Source organism: Homalodisca vitripennis, chromosome 6 (assembly GCF_021130785.1).
Source record: "Homalodisca vitripennis isolate AUS2020 chromosome 6, UT_GWSS_2.1, whole genome shotgun sequence".
Classification (NCBI taxonomy): domain Eukaryota; kingdom Metazoa; phylum Arthropoda; class Insecta; order Hemiptera; family Cicadellidae; genus Homalodisca; species Homalodisca vitripennis.
The window spans coordinates 35,875,411-35,895,275 of NC_060212.1; the positions used below are offsets into that span (position 1 = coordinate 35,875,411).

Here is a 19,865-nt window from a genome sequence, read left to right on the forward strand (position 1 = left end):
TTTAAATAAATTCTGGAATTCTTTTACGTAAGTCCATTTTTAATATTTCTAAATTTAATGTTATGGTAAATTTGTTATTTAATGTTAATTTGACAGAGTTTTAAGAGAAAAATTGCAAAAAAGTATGTCGATAGCTTATTAAATAATCAAACTGTGTATTTTTTACTGAAACCTTGCAAAATGCCTTCAAAAGGGTTGGCACTTTTAGGTGCACCCACTTGAAAAATCGTTGGCACTTTTCAGTACACCCACTCAATCAATTCTTGGCACTCAAAGGGTTAAACAGTTTTACGGTAAATTTCCAAACTTACCGGTGTTAGTAGATTAAACGTTTTATACGTTCAACTAAAAGATATAAATAAACAGTTTATCAGTAGGAACCTTTATGTAAGCTACCTGTGAAGTAGGCTACATTTGGTAATCCCCCAATAGCAGAAAGCGTGGAGAAAAGCATAATAATGTGTGATGTGCTGTTGTTGCTTTATATATTGTATGAATACAGTTACAACCAGTTCATTCCAAAACAAAAGGAACCTAAGATTACTACTATGATATGAATTATTTTTACTTTATTGTGGAACTAGATTTAAATGATAACAATATGACAATGGATATGCAAATTTGAATAGATTTGTTATTATTATTTCAAAGTAAACTTTTATTTACTAATATCATACTTGCATGAATTGTGTAACTGATATGTATATAATGCTAACTTTACATTATTTCAATAACTATCGATTAATAGGACAAGTCAAACTTTACATTGAAAAATATTTCTGAAGCCTGATGACAAAATGTTCTTTACACGACTATATTTACTTATTCTAATGTCTACAAGGAACATTTTGATTTCAACAGGAGCTCTATGAACCCTTTTATCACTAACATTGTTTTAAAAATTTTAAGGTGTGATTATTTTTGTCAGAGATAAGATTTTACATTATGAAAAAGGCCATTAAAACATAATTCAAGTAAATATTATTATGTTTAAACAATTTTCCATTATTTTACTGAGGATTAAATATTCTTTTAAATAATACACTACTTAACTAAAAAGATATATATATATAAATAAATTAATATGAATGTATATTTGTTCAAAAATTGGTTCAACAATTTTCCATTATTTTACTGAGGATTAAATATTCTTTTAAATAATACACTACTTAACTAAAAAAATATATATAAATAAATTAATATGAATGTATATTTGTTCAAAAATTGGTTTTTGTCTCATTATACCTGAAAAAGAAAACAAATTATCTGTTGAAGACGTAATATTGTTTTATTATAATTACAGTATAACTTACTGCCAAAACAAAAAAAAGTCATAAGAATTGAGTGAACTTTAATTGCAATACAATGAAAAATTTACAATATTGCAATAAGCAAAATTATCAATTAATTCCATTCAAGCACCCAATGGAGTGGTTCTCAATGTTGAGAGTTGTTATCATGAGTATTAGCTGACAATGTCACCAGTATCACTAATGTCAGACAATCATAGTTCACGATCTACCACACTGCAGTAATCTACAATGTTGAGATTTGTTATCATGAGTATTAGCTGACAATGTCACCAGTATCACTAATGTCAGACAATCATAGTTCACGATCTACCACACTGCAGTAATCTACAATGTTGAGAGTTGTTATCATGAGTATTAGCTGACAATGTCACCAGTATCACTAATGTCAGACAATCATAGTTCACGATCTTCTACCACACTGCAGTAATCTACAATGTTGAGATTTGTTATCATGAGTATTAGCTGACAATGTCACCAGTATCACTAATGTCAGACAATCATAGTTCACGATCTACCACACTGCAGTATAATCTAACAATGTTGAGATTTGTTATCATGAGTATTAGCTGACAATGTCACCAGTATCACTAATGTCAGACAATCATAGTTCACGATCTACCACACTGCAGTAATCTACAATGTTGAGAATTTTTGTTATCATGAGTATTAGCTGACAATGTCCACCAGTATCACTAATGTCAGACAATCATAAGTTCACGATCTACCACACTGCAGTAATCTACAATGTTGAGATTTGTTATCATGAGTATTAGCTGACAATGTCACCAGTATCACTAATGTCAGACAATCATAGTTCACGATCTACCACACTGCAGTAATCTACAATGTTGAGAGTTGTTATCATGATGTATTAGCTGACAATGTCACCAGTATCACTAATGTCAGACAATCAATAGTTCACGATCTACAACCGGGGGGGGGGGGGGGGGGGGGGGGGGGGGGGGGGGGGGGGGGGGGAGGGGGGGGGGGGGGGGGGGTGTCCACACTGCAGTAATCTACAATGTTGAGAGCTTGTTATCATGAGTATTAAGCTGACAATGTCACCAGTATCACTAATGTCAGACAATCATAGTTCAACGATCTACCACACTGCAGTAATCTACAATGTGAGATTTGTTATCATGAGTATTAGCTGACAATGTCACCAGTATCACTAATGTCAGGACAATCATAGTTCACGATCTACCACACTGCAGTAATCTTTTAAACAATGTTGAGATTTGTTATCATGAGTATTAGCTGACAATGTCACCAGTATCACTAATGTCAGACAATCATAGTTCACGATCTTACCACACTGCAGTAATCTACAATGTTGAGATTTGTTATCATGAGTATTAGCTGACAATGTCACCAGTATCACTAATGTCAGACAATCATAGTTCACGATCTACCACACTGCAGTAATCTACAATGTTGAGATTTTGTTAATCATGTGTATTAGCTGACAATGTCACCAGTATCACTAATGTCAGACAATCATAGTTCACGATCACCGACACTGCAGTAATCTACAATGTTGAAGATTTGTTATCATGAGTATTAGCTGACAATGTCACCAGTATCACTAATGTCAGACAATCATAGTTCACGATCTACCACACTGCAGTAATCTACAATGTTTGAGAGTTGTTATCATGAGTATTAGCTGACAATGTCACCAGTATCAACTAATGTCAGACAATCATAGTTCACGATCTACCACACTGCAGTAATCTACAATGTTGAGAGTTGTTATCATGAGTATTAGCTGACAATGTCCACCAGTATCACTAATGTCAGACAATCATAGTTCACGATCTACCACACTGCAGTAATCTACAATGTTGAGATTTGTTATCATGAGTATTAGCTGACCCAATGTTCACCAGTATCACTAATGTCAGACAATCATAGTTCACGATCTACCACACTTGCAGTAATCTACAATGTTGAGATTTGTTATCATGAGAGTTATTAGCTGACAATGTCACCAGTATCACTAATGTCAGACAATCATAGTTTCACGATCTACCACACTGCAGTAATCTACAATGTTGAGATTTGTTATCATGAGTATTAGCTGACAATGTCCACCAGTATCACTAATGTCAGACAATCATAGTTCACGATCTACCACACTGCAGTAATCTACAATGTTGAGATTTGTTATCATGAGTATTAGCTGACAATGTCACCAAGTATCACTAATGTCAGACAATCATAGTTCACGATCTACCACACTGCAGTAATCTACAATGTTGAGATTTGTTATCATGAGTATTAGCTGACAATGTCACCAGTATCACATAATGTCAGACAATCAATTTAGTTCACGATCTACCACACTGCAGTAATCTACAATGTTGAGAGTTTGTTATCATGAGTATTAGCTGACAATGTCACCAGTATCACTAATGTCAGACAATCATAGTTCACGATCTACCACACTGCAGTAATCTACAATGTTGAGATTTGTTATCATGAGTATTAGCTGACAATGTCACCAGTATCACTAATGTCAGGACAATCATAGTTCACGATCTACCACACTGCAGTAATCTACAATGTTGAGATTTGTTATCATGAGTATTAGCTGACAATGTCACCAGTATCACTAATGTCAGACAATCATAGTTCACGATCTACCACACTGCAGTAATCTACAATGTTGAGATTTGTTATCATGTATTAGCTGACAATGTCACCAGTATCACTAATGTCAGACAATCATAGTTCACGATCTACCACACTGCAGTAATCTACAATGTTGAGATTTGTTGATCATGAGTATTAGCTGACAATGTCACCAGTATCACTAATGTCAGACAATCATAGTTCACGATCTACCACACTGCAGTAATCTACAATGTTGAGAGATTTGTTATCATTGAGTATTAGCTGACAATGTCACCAGTATCACTAATGTCAGACAATCATAGTTCACGATCTACCACACACACTGCAGTAATCTACAATGTTGAGAGTTGTTATCATGAGTATTAGCTGACAATGTCACCAGTATCACTAATGTCAGACAATCATAGTTCACGATCTACCACACTGCAGTAATCTACAATGTTTGAGATTTGTTATCATGAGTATTAGCTGACAATGTACCACCAGTAATCACTAATGTCAGATCAATCATAGTTCACGATCTACCACACTGCAGTAATCTACAATGTTGAGATTTGTTATCATGTTGTATTAGCTGACAATGTCACCATGGGGGGTATCACTAATGTCAGACAATCATAGTTCACGATCTACCACACTGCAGTAATCCTACAATGTTGAGATATTGTTATCATGGAGTATTAGCTGACAATGTCACCAGTATCACTAATGTCAGACAATCATAGTTCACGATCTACCCACACTGCAGTAATCTACAATGTTGAGATTTGTTATCATGAGTATTAGCTGACAATGTCACCAGTATCACTAATGTCAGACAATCACATAGTTCACGATCTACCACACTGCAGTAATCTACAATGTTGAGAGTTGTTATCATGAGTATTAGCTGACAATGTCACCAGTATCACTAATGTCAGACAATCATAGTTCACGATCTACCACACTGCAGTAATCTACAATGTTGAGATTTGTTATCATGAGTATTAGCTGACAATGTCACCAGTATCACTAATGTCAGACAAATCATAGTTCACGATCTACCACACTGCAGTTAATTCTACAATGTTGAGATTTGTTATCATGAGTATTAGCTGGACAAATGTCACCAGTATCACTAATGTCAGACAATCATAGTTCACGATCTACACACTGCAGTAATCTACAATGTTGAGATTTGTTATCATGAGTATTAGCTGACAAATGTCACCAGTATCACATAATGTCAGACAATCATAGTTCACGATCTACCACACTGCAGTAATATCTACAAATGTTGAGATTTGTTTATCATGAGTATTTAGCTGACAATGTCACCAGTATCACTAATGTCAGACAATCATAGTTCACGATCTACCACACTGCAGTAATCTACAATGTTGAGATGTTGTTATCATGAGTATTAGCTGACAATGTCACCAGTATCCTAATGTCAGACAATCATAGTTCACGATCTACCACACTGCAGTAATCCTACAATAGTTGAGAGTTGTTATCATGAGTATTAGCTGACAATGTCACCAGTATCAGCATAATGTCAGACAATCATAGTTCACGATCTACCACACTGCCTGTAATCTACAATGTTTTGAGAGTTGTGTATCATGAGTATTAGATGAACATGTCAGTTGATCAGAGTTCACGGATCTACCACACTGCCAGTAATCTACAATGTTGAGATTTGTTATCATGTGTATTTAGCTGACATGTCACCAGTATCACTAATGTAATGTCAGACAATCATAGTTCACGATCTACCACACTGCAGTAATCTACAATGTTGAGATTTGTTATCATGAGTATTAGCTGACAATGTCACCAGTATCACTAATGTCAGACAATCATAGTTCACGATCTACCACACTGCAGTAATCTACAATGTTGAGAGTTGTTATCATGAGTATTAGCTGACAATGTTACCAGTATCACTAATGTCAGACAATCATAGTTCACGATCTACCACACTGCAGTAATCTACAATGTTGAGATTTGATCAGATCACAAGTTGGAATAAAGGAATCACAAGTTATATTGTATGGGAAATAACTGCAAGGAATGACATTAAACACTGGGTGGTGTGAATATAAACTGGTATTTGCACAAATATAACAACTACCTTATAATGCTATGTTTTATGTGAATAACCACGGTTGACATTTAGTAGAGACGGATAGTAATTGATATATATATATATATATATATATATACATTATTATGTTAAATCCAATATGTAATTAATTATTAAAGTGATTTAGTTTACGTGTCACTTACAATGTTGTAATAGGTATGATTATATTTTACTTTGTTTGTTTTGTTTGGAGGTTAAGTGGTAGAGAGGACTTTTAAGTCCTAACTTCGCCTCTGTAAATAAAGACATTTTTCATTTCATTTAATTTCATTGTAAATGCTTGTAACTCTGTGTAAATAAACACATTTAGGAGATTGTTCTCTAGCATTTGCTAGATTTTCAAGCCTGATCAGGGGAATTCTAGACTATTACCTAGCACTTACTACCTTACTCTCAGTTCATACTCAGCTACTGAACTTGGCCGAGTTTATGCTCGCAAATCACGGTAAAATATATTCTGTCACAGTGGAAAACAAGATCTTAATAGTTTAATCGCCAAAGACATACGACCGCACAAACTCCAAGTCTGAATGTTTGCAGACCAGACGACAAGCGCTACAACTGAAAACATAATGGAGAAATCACCTATTTCTGACATCTTTTCAAACAATGAAAAATCCACTTATACAATGTAATAAAAAATAAAAGAAATTGTTAGTAAATAAACATATTTGAACAGTAAACAATAGCTAGAGCTATAATTTATATATTTTGTATTGTTTGTCATTAATTGTTTTACATTTATATGTTTATTTTGAAAACTTGTGTTAGATTTTAAATTTTACTTATGTTAAAAATATGGTAACATTTTTTAGCTTTATTTAATTTTTTTTAAAGTATATGTAACTTTTAATTTTGTGTTAACTATATATTTATTTAAAATTTTGAAATTATAGTGTAACTGTATTATTGTTATCCCAATAGCCCAAAGTTAGCACATAAAAGCTAGCTTCTTATTACAGTAAAAACACTGAAGAAATAAAAAAATAAAAACATGTTTGATACTATTTACACATATTTACAAACCATGTTAATCAGCTGACCCAAGCATACAGCTCGCACATCATGGCCTACCTGATATCTTTTGTTGTTCTAACACTCTTAGATATATTAATTTTGTAATTTTATACGAAGCAACTATTTAGAGTGGTTCTTTACCCTATATATTGGTGTAAATTTTATGTTCATCGGTAAAACAATCGTACAGTAAAAATAATAAGGAAAGCCAATCTTATCGGCCCATGGTGTTTCTCGGTATGAATGCCTGAGCCGAGCACATTGGCAAAACTTTGAAGCAAGTCCCATGGCCACTTGGATTGGCTTGTAGTAGTAACTGGATTAACCATAAAAAATTGTTAAGGTTTAACAATCCAAGTTGATTTTATAGCAGGAGAGTTTCTTAACATGATATTCGATGTGGCATTATTTTTAAAAGACAACAGGTGGAAATATATTTACGATTTGTGAAAGATCATCGATTTGTCAGATGTGCCACAATATGTGGGCATTCTCCCTAGCACTGTTAACGAGACTGAAGGCTGTCAGGATGCCTCATACAATGAACAAAAGGACAAATCATCAGATATGATGTTCATAGAAAGCAAAGAGATAGCACCCTTCAAAACTGCAATGTAAGAGATAATGCTACGAAAACAGGCATGTTTTCCACCATTTTTTATTAAAATACAATATTTTGGCCATAACCTGATGCTACAATCACTGTTTGATAACCACATTGTTTGGCTCAATCGGTCTGGGTTCTGGTCTGTTGGCTGGTTAAGATCAGAGCTTCCACTGTAATGGGTTTTCTGTAACCTCACAATATACCTGGTAAATTGTGACATATAAACAATACTAACCCTTTAGGGGCACCAGGTCGAGGGTCCTGAAATGTTGTAGTCCTAGTGTTATGATCCACAAAGTATCTTATACCGTCCTCCGTCAGCCGTATTTCCCATCCTGGAGGCAGAGGTGGTTCATCAGGGGCTACTTCCAATCTGTCACATAAATAAACTTGATTAATAACAAAATTAAGTAAATTAGTGTACCTGAAGTATTTTAATACAGTTAAGTACGTCAGTCAACCTTTCTTATAAGCAAGTTAACCTACCGTAGGTCTAGTTTTTATTTTACAAAACAATCAATTGTAAGTTTCAACTAACAAATGAACTACTAATACTCTATACAGCAGATAAGTAACTACCACACTGACTGTACGCTCACCCTTGTGTTCTTGGATCCTCCCATTGTGTTGTCCTGTTCTTATGGTTGACAAAGTACACTCGCCCGTCCGGCTGGACTCTCTTCTCCCAGTCCTTGGGCAGAGGTCCCAACGCATCTTCCTCTTCCACCTTGGCTGTGGCTCCAGAGTTTACAGCTGGTTGCTGTTCAACAGGAGTATTTAGCTAATTTATTAACGTTAGTCCAACTTTAACAACAATAGCATTACTGTAACCTACTACGTACCATGGTCGATGATTATGGGATTTAGAAAACATGTGCCTTAAAATTTACATGATCATATTCCTTAAAAGAAAATAAGGTACTAAAAGTCTTACAAAACATGCATGTATCTTGCATTGTTCCTAACATTTACGTTGTGTTATTCTTCAAAATCTATAACTCATAAATGTTTAAAATTAAAGCATTGTGATTTGGCATAATTATTTGTCTTTTCAAGACTTCACTGTAAGTAAATACTTTTTGCATATTTCAAAATTGTGATTTGATATTTTGTGAAAACTTAAAGATTTATCATAAATGTACATTAAATTTATTGATTGAATAAATGTGGAACTGATTTGCATCCCAATTGGAATAGAGATTTAATGAGCAGATTGCCTGGAGCTCAAAGGGTAGAATTTGATTACATTAGAGCAGTAAAATTGCATGTTCTCAATTATATACGTACCTGAGGATAGAGGAAACGCTGGTTGCCCTGCTGTACGACATGTGCCCGCTCGCCCTGCCACTGCTGATAGTGCTGGAGTCTCTCGGTGTTGGGCCGTTGCCACGTGGTGGTCCGTGTGTTGTGGTCCACATAGTATATCCTGCCACGTGGGTCTCTGCGGATCTCCCAGCCCTGTGGCAGTGGCTGTGGACGTTCCCACGAGGTGCTGCGGCTGTTGTGGTCCACATAGTACCGCCGACCATACACATCGTACCTCATCTCCCATCTGAGTAAACGTTAATTGTTATTACTTTCAATAAAACTGATACAATCTAACTCCACTTATCTGATACCATGTTCGAAGTTCAAAATGGGAACCACGTTTTTAGTATTCTGTAATCCCTTTTTAAAGTAATTTAAAAAAATCTAAACCTTATCTAAATTACATAATATTGAAAACTGAGGGTAATAAACTACAAAAATTATTTGTCTTTGCATAAAAATTGTATCGAAATAACAAAATTATATTCGTACTTTGACATAAATATTCAAAATTTAACCACACTTTTTAATCCTTTCTATAAACATCACAGAAATCTCATGCTGTATAAATGACTCCATGCACACATGAAGGCAAGAGTAAAATTCTTGAGACTTGCGTGTAAGCTTTGTTCCTGTGTCTTGTGCATGTTACATGCCATGTGTGCACATTGTACAGTGTTCTTCAAACCCAACTCTGTATCTAAATTAGTGCATCAAAGTGTGTCATTTATTGAAATTGGCAAATTCCAAGTTTCATTTTATCTTTAACCCTTTGAACCCCAGGCGACGAAATATCGTCGCCGAGAAGATATGCGAAGATCCCCGCGGCGACGATGTATCGTCGCCAATGAAGTTGCGAGAATCCCCGGGCGACGTAATATCGTCGCCATGGTATATGCGTTTTAATACATATTTATTTGAAATCGTAAAATACTTATTTTATGAGTATTAATACAAATTTATATGTATTTTATTAAAATACTAATTTTTTTATTTATTTATTTACTAATTTATTTATTTAGGTAATATCAGTGATTTTTGTGTTGTACGCCTAGATGTTTTTACAAGTCGCACACTTTTTATATAAAAATTCAAAAAAAGTTTATTTTTAGAGATATCAATATAATTTTTTTTTGTACATACACAAAACTAATTTTAGAAAAATAAAATGTGGGTGCCCATGGTAAAAATATTTCTTATTTTTTAATTAAAAAATCTTAAAATCAATTTTTTTGCCTAAAAATCTATATACATATATTTTAAAATTATTTTAATGCTGTTAAACATTTTTTTTATACTTCAGACTAATCTTTTTCTGTGTATACAATTTCATTCTGGACATTTTGGTGTGTAATACAAGACAATAGCATAAAAAATAGCAAAAGTATTAATTTTTTACAAACAGTATGCAAAACAGCTGTTTCTGCTCCGGGGATTCTCGGTAGTTCTTAGGTCAAATGATTTTGGTACGTTTTTTCCACCATCAATATTTTGGTCTGGGGTTCAAAGGGTTAATACTTTGAGTGCTGGCACCGAGTTACATGCCTCTTTATAGAATTGTAAAATTTTAAAAAAATCATGTCAAAAAATGTTCATTTATAATTAAAAAATCAGTGTTTCCCTCCTTTTCTTCCTTCTTTTAATGAGAAAAATCATTGAATTCTGTTAAAAACAGATTATTAGCACATGTTTTAAAGAAAAAAGTTCTTTACACATGTTACAATCTAAACTAAACACATTTATATTCATTTTACAATGTTTCACTTGAATATAGCAATTGTCCCTACACACATAACATATAGCCCATAAACAGCACACAGTTCCCTATAAATAGCTGCCACTAAATATTGTTTTCATAATCGGAGAGAAACTCAACTACGGCACACATCAAGTGATCGTACAACAGCTAAATGCTGACTGAACTTCTGTGCACACCAATGTGTAAGAGAGGAAGAGCTACTCCCACCACTTTTGGAATAGTCCTCGTATTATTTCTTATCACCCACTTTTGGAATAGTCCTTGTATTATTTCTTATCACATACGTATATAACATGTTGGCAGGCAATTGTCAGTATCTACTCACCCTGCAGGAAGAGGTTCCTCTGTGGCAGGGGCCCCACTTGCCTCTGGAGGCTCAGGAGCCGGACCCGGCGGGGGCCCTGTGGAGCCATTCTGCATTGGAGGCACTACAGAAGAGGCTGCGGGGTTCGGAACCACACTTCTCACTGCAACAACAACCACTATTCTCATCACATCCCACAAACATTTAGCTTTTCATAAACTAGTACTGTAAATGTTACATGGCTTGTATAATTAAAAATAAGATTCTATCAACAAAAACAAAGAAATCTTGCTAAATTAATTAATATAATAGTCAACCAATCAATTTCTCATGTCATTTTACCCTAAAGTAGGTAAAATATTTAATCTGTTTACATATTCAAAAATTTAAAATATTTTAATTTTTTAGATTATAAAATGGATTTTTTACTTACATTTTGAATAAACAACAAAAGTATTGGTTTAAACTTGGGTTATGGATGGGAAAATAGATCCACTGAAAACGAATAATTAGTTCCAGTGAACTGAATTACAAACTAGTTTCATTTATATTAATCAGGAGTAGGGAAGATTATTTAAATATATTAATAAACATTAGCTCTTCAATATATATGTAACATATGAGGGGAAAGGATGATTGGCTGAACAGCCCAGAACTTAACTTATCTTAATTACTCTTTCTGATGTCAGGATGGCAAACAAAGTGATCAACCATCTTTGTGGATGATACTTCGTTTTTACACAGTTATCAAATTACAAACATGAATCAAACATCTTTTAGTGTACTTTAATTTACAATTTTGCACTACTTTTAAAAGGTGAAATGAGATGAATGAGTTATATGTTTATCAGCAGATACAACTTACCGTCCAGCAGAACCAGTACTGTGACGCCTAACATTATGAGGAATTTGAGACCAATTGTTTTTAAGTCCAAAACTTAATATATCAAGAGGGATAACAAAAGAGATATACAAAGTAATCTACAAAAGTCTAGAGAGAGCTGAGAGACAGAGTTTTTGGGCTCTCAGGAGCTTATATACTCTGGATGTCACTGCCGAGGACTAAAGCCCCCACCGTTGGCTTCAACTCCCCACCTTAGATTTCCAGGTTTTCTATTGGTTATTGTTGGCTGCCAAGGACAATACATTCAGCCAAATGTTACATTTACCTAATACAACCTGGTCAAGGTGTGTCTCTTACAAGGTTTGAAAAATGCTTGTGTTTATTTCTCACCAGGTAGTTAGCTTGGCGACATACAACATATAATACATGTTGAATTTGGGCTTAGCTCAGTTTATTGGAAATTAGTTGAATAAGATTTATGATTAAGAAAATAAAGTGTAGGCATAACTATTATGGGACATGTGATCTTTACTTGACTCGGTTAAAAGATGAACATGCCCGTCTAGTCTAGTAACCCACCTGAGTTGACAGGCCTTGTTGGCAGTTCGGGCAACACGACAGAACCAACGGGAGGAGCTGAGTTCTCTGCACCTGGAGGTCTACTCCTCGCTCTCACTCCTCCATTCAGCACACTACGGTTGGCAACATCGTTGTTTGTTGGTGCTAGGAAAATAGTTTGAACCAAATCATAAACATTTCATTACCAGCATTTTAAATACTTGCCAGTGTACATCTGACAATCTAATCGATTTATTTATTAATGCATAGAAAAACTAAACCATAAAATATTGACCTCTAATTCATAACATTAAAAGTAGATACAAAAATAAATTGTATTAATTATGAAATATAATCAATATTTGTGCATTGCTGCTAAGCTATTGCGTCTAACTGAAAACAACAGCAGATCAGCAATGTGCAAATTATCGATTGCTAAAACTGTTATCTTTATGTAGACAGATCAAATAATTACTACAATTGCACAAATGATAAATATTGTTCTTACTATTCGTATTTTCTATTTTTATATTTGTTCAATACCATGGAATTTGCTAGGCCTATTTAAATACAACAGCTATAATTTTCATTTCATAATGTGATTAGAGGAGCTTAAATATGTCAAATCACTATATTTGTAATTATTAATCTTAATTTAATTGTTTTAAACCTTACAAATCTAACACCAAATTATAAATCAAGATCTCTAGATTCAACTAGACACAGTTTTCAGAAATGTTACAATGTAAACAAGAACGGCAGTGTAACCAAAATAGTTAGCACTAACTTTGATCACCAAAATTTCACTCAACACAATGACATGACTAGTTAGTTACCTAATGGCGTAACCTGTCTCGGAGCAGTCTCCGGTGGGCAGGTGGTCATATCGATCTTGAGGCCGTTGAGGAGGATGATGAGGTCACCGACCTTGATGGGTGTGAGGTCATGTTTGGCATCAGTCATGAGGTCAAGAGTGACCTCGAGGTGCTCGCAGCGACCACTGTAGTGCGCCAACACATCGTACAGGATCAGCTTCTTCTCACCGACCACTGTATCCTTGCGGAACGTGCTGTGGTCTAATAGTCGAAAGTGGAGGTGTGAGTACGGCGTTATCAACCTGCACAATCACAACAATAACTCACCTACGGTATCACCTACACCCATTAAGTAAAATTAAGACTCCATCAAGGAGAAAGAGATTTTAAAGGTGTCAATGTGTTTAATGTGTGAGCAGTGCACTCTCCAACATTCCCGTAAAACATCCTTGAGTACCCTGAAAATTATCATCATCGTCAATATTTTTGCATAACAAAATAGTTTATTCTTTGTTTGAAGTTTGATTCTGAAGATGGAAGGATTCTGAAGGAAACCAGAATTTTCCGGACATTTGTCATTGTTCAGTGATACAGTACAATCAATATTGTACTGTATCACTGAACAATGGCAAATGTCCGGAAAATTCCTGTTTCCTTAAAAATAGTTATTTTGAAATGGTCTGGTGTTATTTTGTTTTAAATGGATTTTTAGGTTTAAATGCTATTATTTTAAGTGTATACTAGACTGCAAAAATCCCTAGCGTCAGCCACGGGAATCGAAGATGTGACTCCAAGACCAATTCTGTGTCCGAGAGAGGCTCCTTAGATCAACATTATCCTGACTGGATGTCGTAAACATGCAGAAAGCTCACTTACGACAGCTATACAATGTCGGATTACATCTAGCATACGAGTGGAACGACAAAATCGCAATGTCAGACGTCATTAAAAGTGGACAAGAGAGGTGACCAAGCAAAGTGACACTTTGCACTTAATCCAACTGAACTGTCAGTTCCTTCTACATGTTGTGTTTGTTCACTTCAGTTCATCAATCATTCTCTAAATGCTTATTATTGCTGATTATATTAAAAAAAAAAAAGGCAGTATAATCAATAGTATAGGATCAAGTTAAATATAAAGTCCTGGATTGGTACTTACACAGTGAATTCCTCATTCCACTTGGGTTGATAAGTACACTTAACTACCTCGGTCTTCCGTGGCGCCTTGTCATCCACAGACAGTTCTACGTATGGGTTCGGTTTAAGAAAACTTCCACTGCCTCTCAAATGCGCACATTCAACTAAAACAGAAAAATATCACAACTGTAGTTCTTTACCAAGGCAGTACAGAATATGACAGGGTGCAGTTTTAAAATATAATGTGAAAATTCTTAGGATTAAAAATACGAAATTATAATTCTTTTCTCAGATTGTCTTTTTTTACTTAGATATACCTAAACCCCAGCTGTCAGACACGAAAATAAATATTAAATACTAGCTGTTCCCTGTGGCTTCGTACGCTTTTTGTAAGCTTTGCTAGTGTATGAGCACTTCTGGTTCAAGTGAATTATATTGTCAACGCCGATGTAAAGTTTACCTTGTTGACACTATCAAGAAAATCTGCCAAAAGTGTATGTTTACAGCCATTGTACACGTACATGTACTTAATTAATAAAGTGGTCTAACATTCAAGCCATAAGGCCAAACAGAAATTCATTTGAAAGACAAATATCCATAAAAACTTAGCGCCTTCACATAGTGTGTGGTTATTATACACAACTATCTCGTAATTGTAGTTTACAATGTGCAGGCGCTTTGATAACTTATATATTTTGCAGCGCCTCCTGGTGGTGAGTTACATCAATGGGCATAGCATATAAACCTTCTATGTGGAAAAATACATATACATAGAAATTTTCATAATGATCGGTCATATAGTTTCTGAGTCTATAAAGGAGAAACACACAAACATTCATTTTTATATATATAGAAGTTCATCCAACCATATACAGAGCCTTACAGTGGTGATTTAAAGTCTCGTCTTGTTATCTGATAGTAATGTGATTATTATTTATATGCCTTTCAGTCAGTTTTAAGCGTCTCAAGTTAGGAAAAATAAAATCTGAGAAAAATGATAGTTTCATATTTTTAACCCTTTTGATAACTTTCCACTTCAACCTCCACCAATATCAATGTGGCGATTCATTTCTCTTTCAGAAAATATTCCTAAATCAATTTCAAGAAACACTAGATTGTGAGTTTACAAAGTGCAAATTAGATCTTGGCTCCTAGACTACAAAAATGTCTGGCAAACCTATATATGACTTGAAAAAATCATCTGAAGTCATATCTCTTTATTAATCACGAGTTTACATAGTATGTCACATAAACATATTATATGTGATAAGACTAATAAATCTGAGGTTACAGAATACCTGAGTTGGGTGGAACACATAAACTTAAAACTAAATAAGAGCTCTAGAAGGGCTTAGGCTGGTCGATAAACTTCTGTTATTAGCCTATAAAGAAAGAGATAATATAACCAAACATAAAAAATACAACTAAAAGAACAACTCATGATATCTACACTTATTGCACTGCCATGATAACTTTAAAACAATTATATTCAGCACGAATAATGCAATCATAAAATACATTGAGATTTTCTTGGAAAAGAAGATGAATTTTAAGAATTTCCAAAGTTTTTTACTATGGATTAATTTTATGTTATTTGATTTAGAGTTACAAAATTTTTGTGTAAGATACATAGAGAATTTCTTATACATAGTGGGCTTAGCATATAAGCATTTTATCTACTTCTCAGACCGTTATTGGTGTTACAGTTATCAATTCGTTGTTTGTTACTCATAATACAGTAAACAAGTTTTACAACGGTAATATATTAAACTTTCTAAATATAGGTAAAGTATGGTTTGTTTCTTAACTGTTATTTATTATTCACAAAAATAGTTTTTGTTAACTAAAAAAGTTTTTGTTAAAAGTTAACTGTTGTGTTTTGTTTTGTAGTTTTTGTTTTGTAAAATAGTTGAGTTATAACTGTTTTCAGAGTAGAAATATAAGCCCATTAACTTTATCTCCTTAGTAAATTAGCGTCGCAAAATGGTCTTGACTAGACAAACAATCCTAATGTATTTTAAGCTCTTATTCTTTACATAATTTACATGGATCTTCCAGTTTAATCTATGATCCACAAACAAAGCTAAATGTATAACACTATCCACTACATCAATATCTGAGCAACCACAATTTTGTAACACACAAGTTATTTCATAGTATTTCAATGATAAGTTTACTCTATTTTAGCAACAAAATTAAACACCAATGCTTGACTCTTGCGGCTAATTACTAAATAACTGTCTATAAACCAAATTCTCAGTAGATTTATATAATTTTGCATAATATTTTGTCAGTTCCAGGGCAGAGTTTAATCTGTAAAAGTGAGAAGTGTTGTCAGTAAAAACTGCTAACAGCAAGTGTTGAAATGTATATAATATATGGTTAGGTAAGATTTTAACTAAAAATATATTTAAAAAATAAGTGCAATTGGTATAATGCGTAATTAACCAGAATAATATAATATACTTACTCGTTACACTTAGTTGATAGAAGCCAGTTGCCGAAGCTTCAGACATTCTTGTTAATACTTGCGATAACCTCACAGACAATTAAAACGCTAGACTCTGCTGCTCTTATAGTAAAACCTGAAAATAAATTATAAATGAAACAAAACTATAAACCAGTTTGTAAAACTTAATATATTTTTTAAATACAAGGGTCAATCTAAATGTTTAGAGATACTAGCAGACAGTGCATACTGCAATAATCTTACCATTCTTATCTGATTGTCCTAATGCCTAGTACCTGACAGCAACTTTGGTTCATCAGTGTAAAGGGACTACTTACGTCATCTGTTTGGAAAGATCAACTTACTTAGGTATTTATTTACAATACCGTGACCATGAAAAATGGACTTTTTTTCATGGGTTGGGCATTTATAGCCCAGTATTATTATCACAGGTGCATATAAACTGGGGGGAAAGTATATCATTGTATTATATTGATGCCTTTCGGGCATTATTGCATTAAGGATGGAAAATAACCGACAAAATTTTGTCGAACAACACTTGGAGGGTTAAGGATCAGGGGCATCACGTGATCTGGGATTCGACTTTTGCAAGTCTCTTAGATTAAAATTTATAACTTTTCTTAAAAGAGCAAGCAGTGCGCAGCACTGCGCAGCGGGCAGGCATCGTTGACAGGATTAACGTCATCATTTCAGTAAAATTGCCAGAGAGGTACTGTCAAAAACAGAGTTTTCAGAGGATTTCAAAAAATCGTAACTCCTTTGATTTTCGTTGCCGACGAATTTTTTCTTCACTATTGTTTTCAGGAAAAATTGTAGTTTTCAGGAAAAAAAAATGAACATACCTTTCCATGGTCACGTTATTGTAAATTGATACCCTTACTTAAAACCTACAATGTTCAGCAACAATGGATTGCCACTAAAATAATTGGAATCATAGCCGACAATAGCTTAAGAGTCCAGACAGGAGAAAATGAACCCAAGCATTGTCACTGAACAGAAGTCAAGAGCACAAACAATGTGTCACACATACACCAGCTCGAGTGGAACACATTATCTTAACTTTTTAGTGGCAGTCCATCTTAAGTGGATAAACAACTAGAATGCTTAAAAAGTTGTGGATAAACAACTTACTAAAAGAAGAAAAACTTGGTATCAAATAAAAGTCAGCTGGAATATGCTTTAAAGACTATCTAAAAGTATCAGAGACACGCAGGAATAATGATCTGATGAATTAGAAGCTAGACTGCATCACTTTGTGATACAAGAATAAATGTGTTCATCTTGTGATCATATGTTTATAAATCAGAAAACTGATATCGGATGTGATCACAAGTTACATGCAGTTTGTAAGGCTTTACATACGTACAAAATTAGAAAGTTATGGTTAGGTCAGTTTTCCTCATTTATTAAATTAATCAAAGTTATAGTTTAGACATTTTTACATTATTTATTAGGTTTGTACAAAGTTACGTTTAAATTTGTTTGCTTTAACATATTTATATTTGTGTTTATACATCCACACTGATATAATTTCAAGATTTGCAACATTAACCTTTTACCACAGTCTTCGCGAACAAAACCAGTTCAATGGATGAAAAATGAAACAAAGTTGAGAAAGTTAAAAGTGTAACTACTTCTTGCAAGATATTACGAAGTTATGATTAGATAAATTTACAATATTTTTTTGAGGTGTCAGCCCAAATGAACTTGAATTCTCCAAAGGTTTTTGTAATAAATAATACCATAATTCATTTAAGCCAGAACTCAATCCTCTTAAATTCCCTCACAAACTCACCTAACCACATTATTTTATGTAGCAGGGCAATAGCCAACAATTGCTGCAAACTAGAAGTGCGCAAACAAATCAAATTAGCAATACAAAGTAAAAAAAAACAACACACCTTTTCTGTCCATTCATACACAATTTTTAGTAAACTTTAAGATACATTCACAACACTAACTTTTATATTTAAAATGCTGATAAACATCACTCAATGGAACCTTAAAGGAGATAAACGATTGTTTCTGCAAATGACTCCACAATCAAATCTAACAAATCAGGAAAAGCAATGTTAAGATGTCCAAAGAAGTTGCGCAATAGTGATCAGGACCAAAATAACAAAGAAATATGATAAATAATCTTCACCATGGAGGTAGAAATGACAAATAAACAACTTCCATGGAGATAGGAGTGTGGCCAAAATGACGAAAAACAGAAAAATATATTGAAAAACTCTTAATTATCTTCAAATTCAGTTGGTAGATCTAATCTTCCTCTCCAAATTCTTACATAAATGACAATCCTGACATCCCCTCCTATTATAACAAGCCTAAACCTCCTTATTTTGTCCTCTATGTTGAGACTAACTAAGATATAACCTAATTTATAATAAGACTAATCATTTTACGGTACTTTGGTATTATCCTGAGTCCACTATAATTAGAACATTTATTTTTCTTACTGAGACCTAAAAAACTACATTATTATAAATGACATACTTCATCTGACTTATTGTGAAAATTACATGTCATTATGACTATCAGTTCTTGTTTCTGTCTCTAAAAAGAAAGTGATATCAGCAAGAAAAAATAGTAGCCTCCAGATAATACCAAAGTACCAATCTTTGTGCAATATATTGTTTGCAGCTGCTGTATAAGCAGCCACCACCACAATTGAATCATCAATATTCATGGTTATCTAAACTACCGAAACCAAAATGTACAACCGAATTATGTTATAAGTATTTCAAATTACATTATAGTTCAGCTGTTTTTATAGACAAAATTTAATAATTTAAAGAGGAATAAAATCTCTCGGCTATGTGTATTTATAAAATGTTACAAATAAAACAATGTATGTCTAATGTTTAGTTAATTCTTATACTTGGGGATGAATGTTTCTAACAGCTTGAGACAAATAACTCATGTAAATCACCATTATATTTACAGCCATTACTCAAATGCAA

The 19,865-nt window shown here is 33.8% G+C and overlaps 1 protein-coding gene across 2 annotated transcripts in view; it reads right to left on the reverse strand.

Moving 5' to 3' along the window:
- The window catches only part of LOC124364282 (E3 ubiquitin-protein ligase Su(dx)), a 37,418-nt gene that overhangs the window by 15,165 nt on the left and 2,388 nt on the right, over positions 1–19,865 (reverse strand). For both annotated transcript variants that reach the window (XM_046819630.1, XM_046819631.1), the window contains exons 2-9: positions 16,900–17,014; positions 14,452–14,593; positions 13,315–13,595; positions 12,500–12,643; positions 11,098–11,239; positions 8,993–9,257; positions 8,305–8,465; positions 7,941–8,078 (exon numbers count right to left, since the gene is read on the reverse strand). In XM_046819630.1, the coding sequence (XP_046675586.1) occupies positions 7,941–8,078; positions 8,305–8,465; positions 8,993–9,257; positions 11,098–11,239; positions 12,500–12,643; positions 13,315–13,595; positions 14,452–14,593; positions 16,900–16,945 (1,319 nt within the window). In that variant the 5' untranslated portion in view covers positions 16,946–17,014. The remainder of the gene's footprint in view (positions 1–7,940; positions 8,079–8,304; positions 8,466–8,992; positions 9,258–11,097; positions 11,240–12,499; positions 12,644–13,314; positions 13,596–14,451; positions 14,594–16,899; positions 17,015–19,865) is intronic.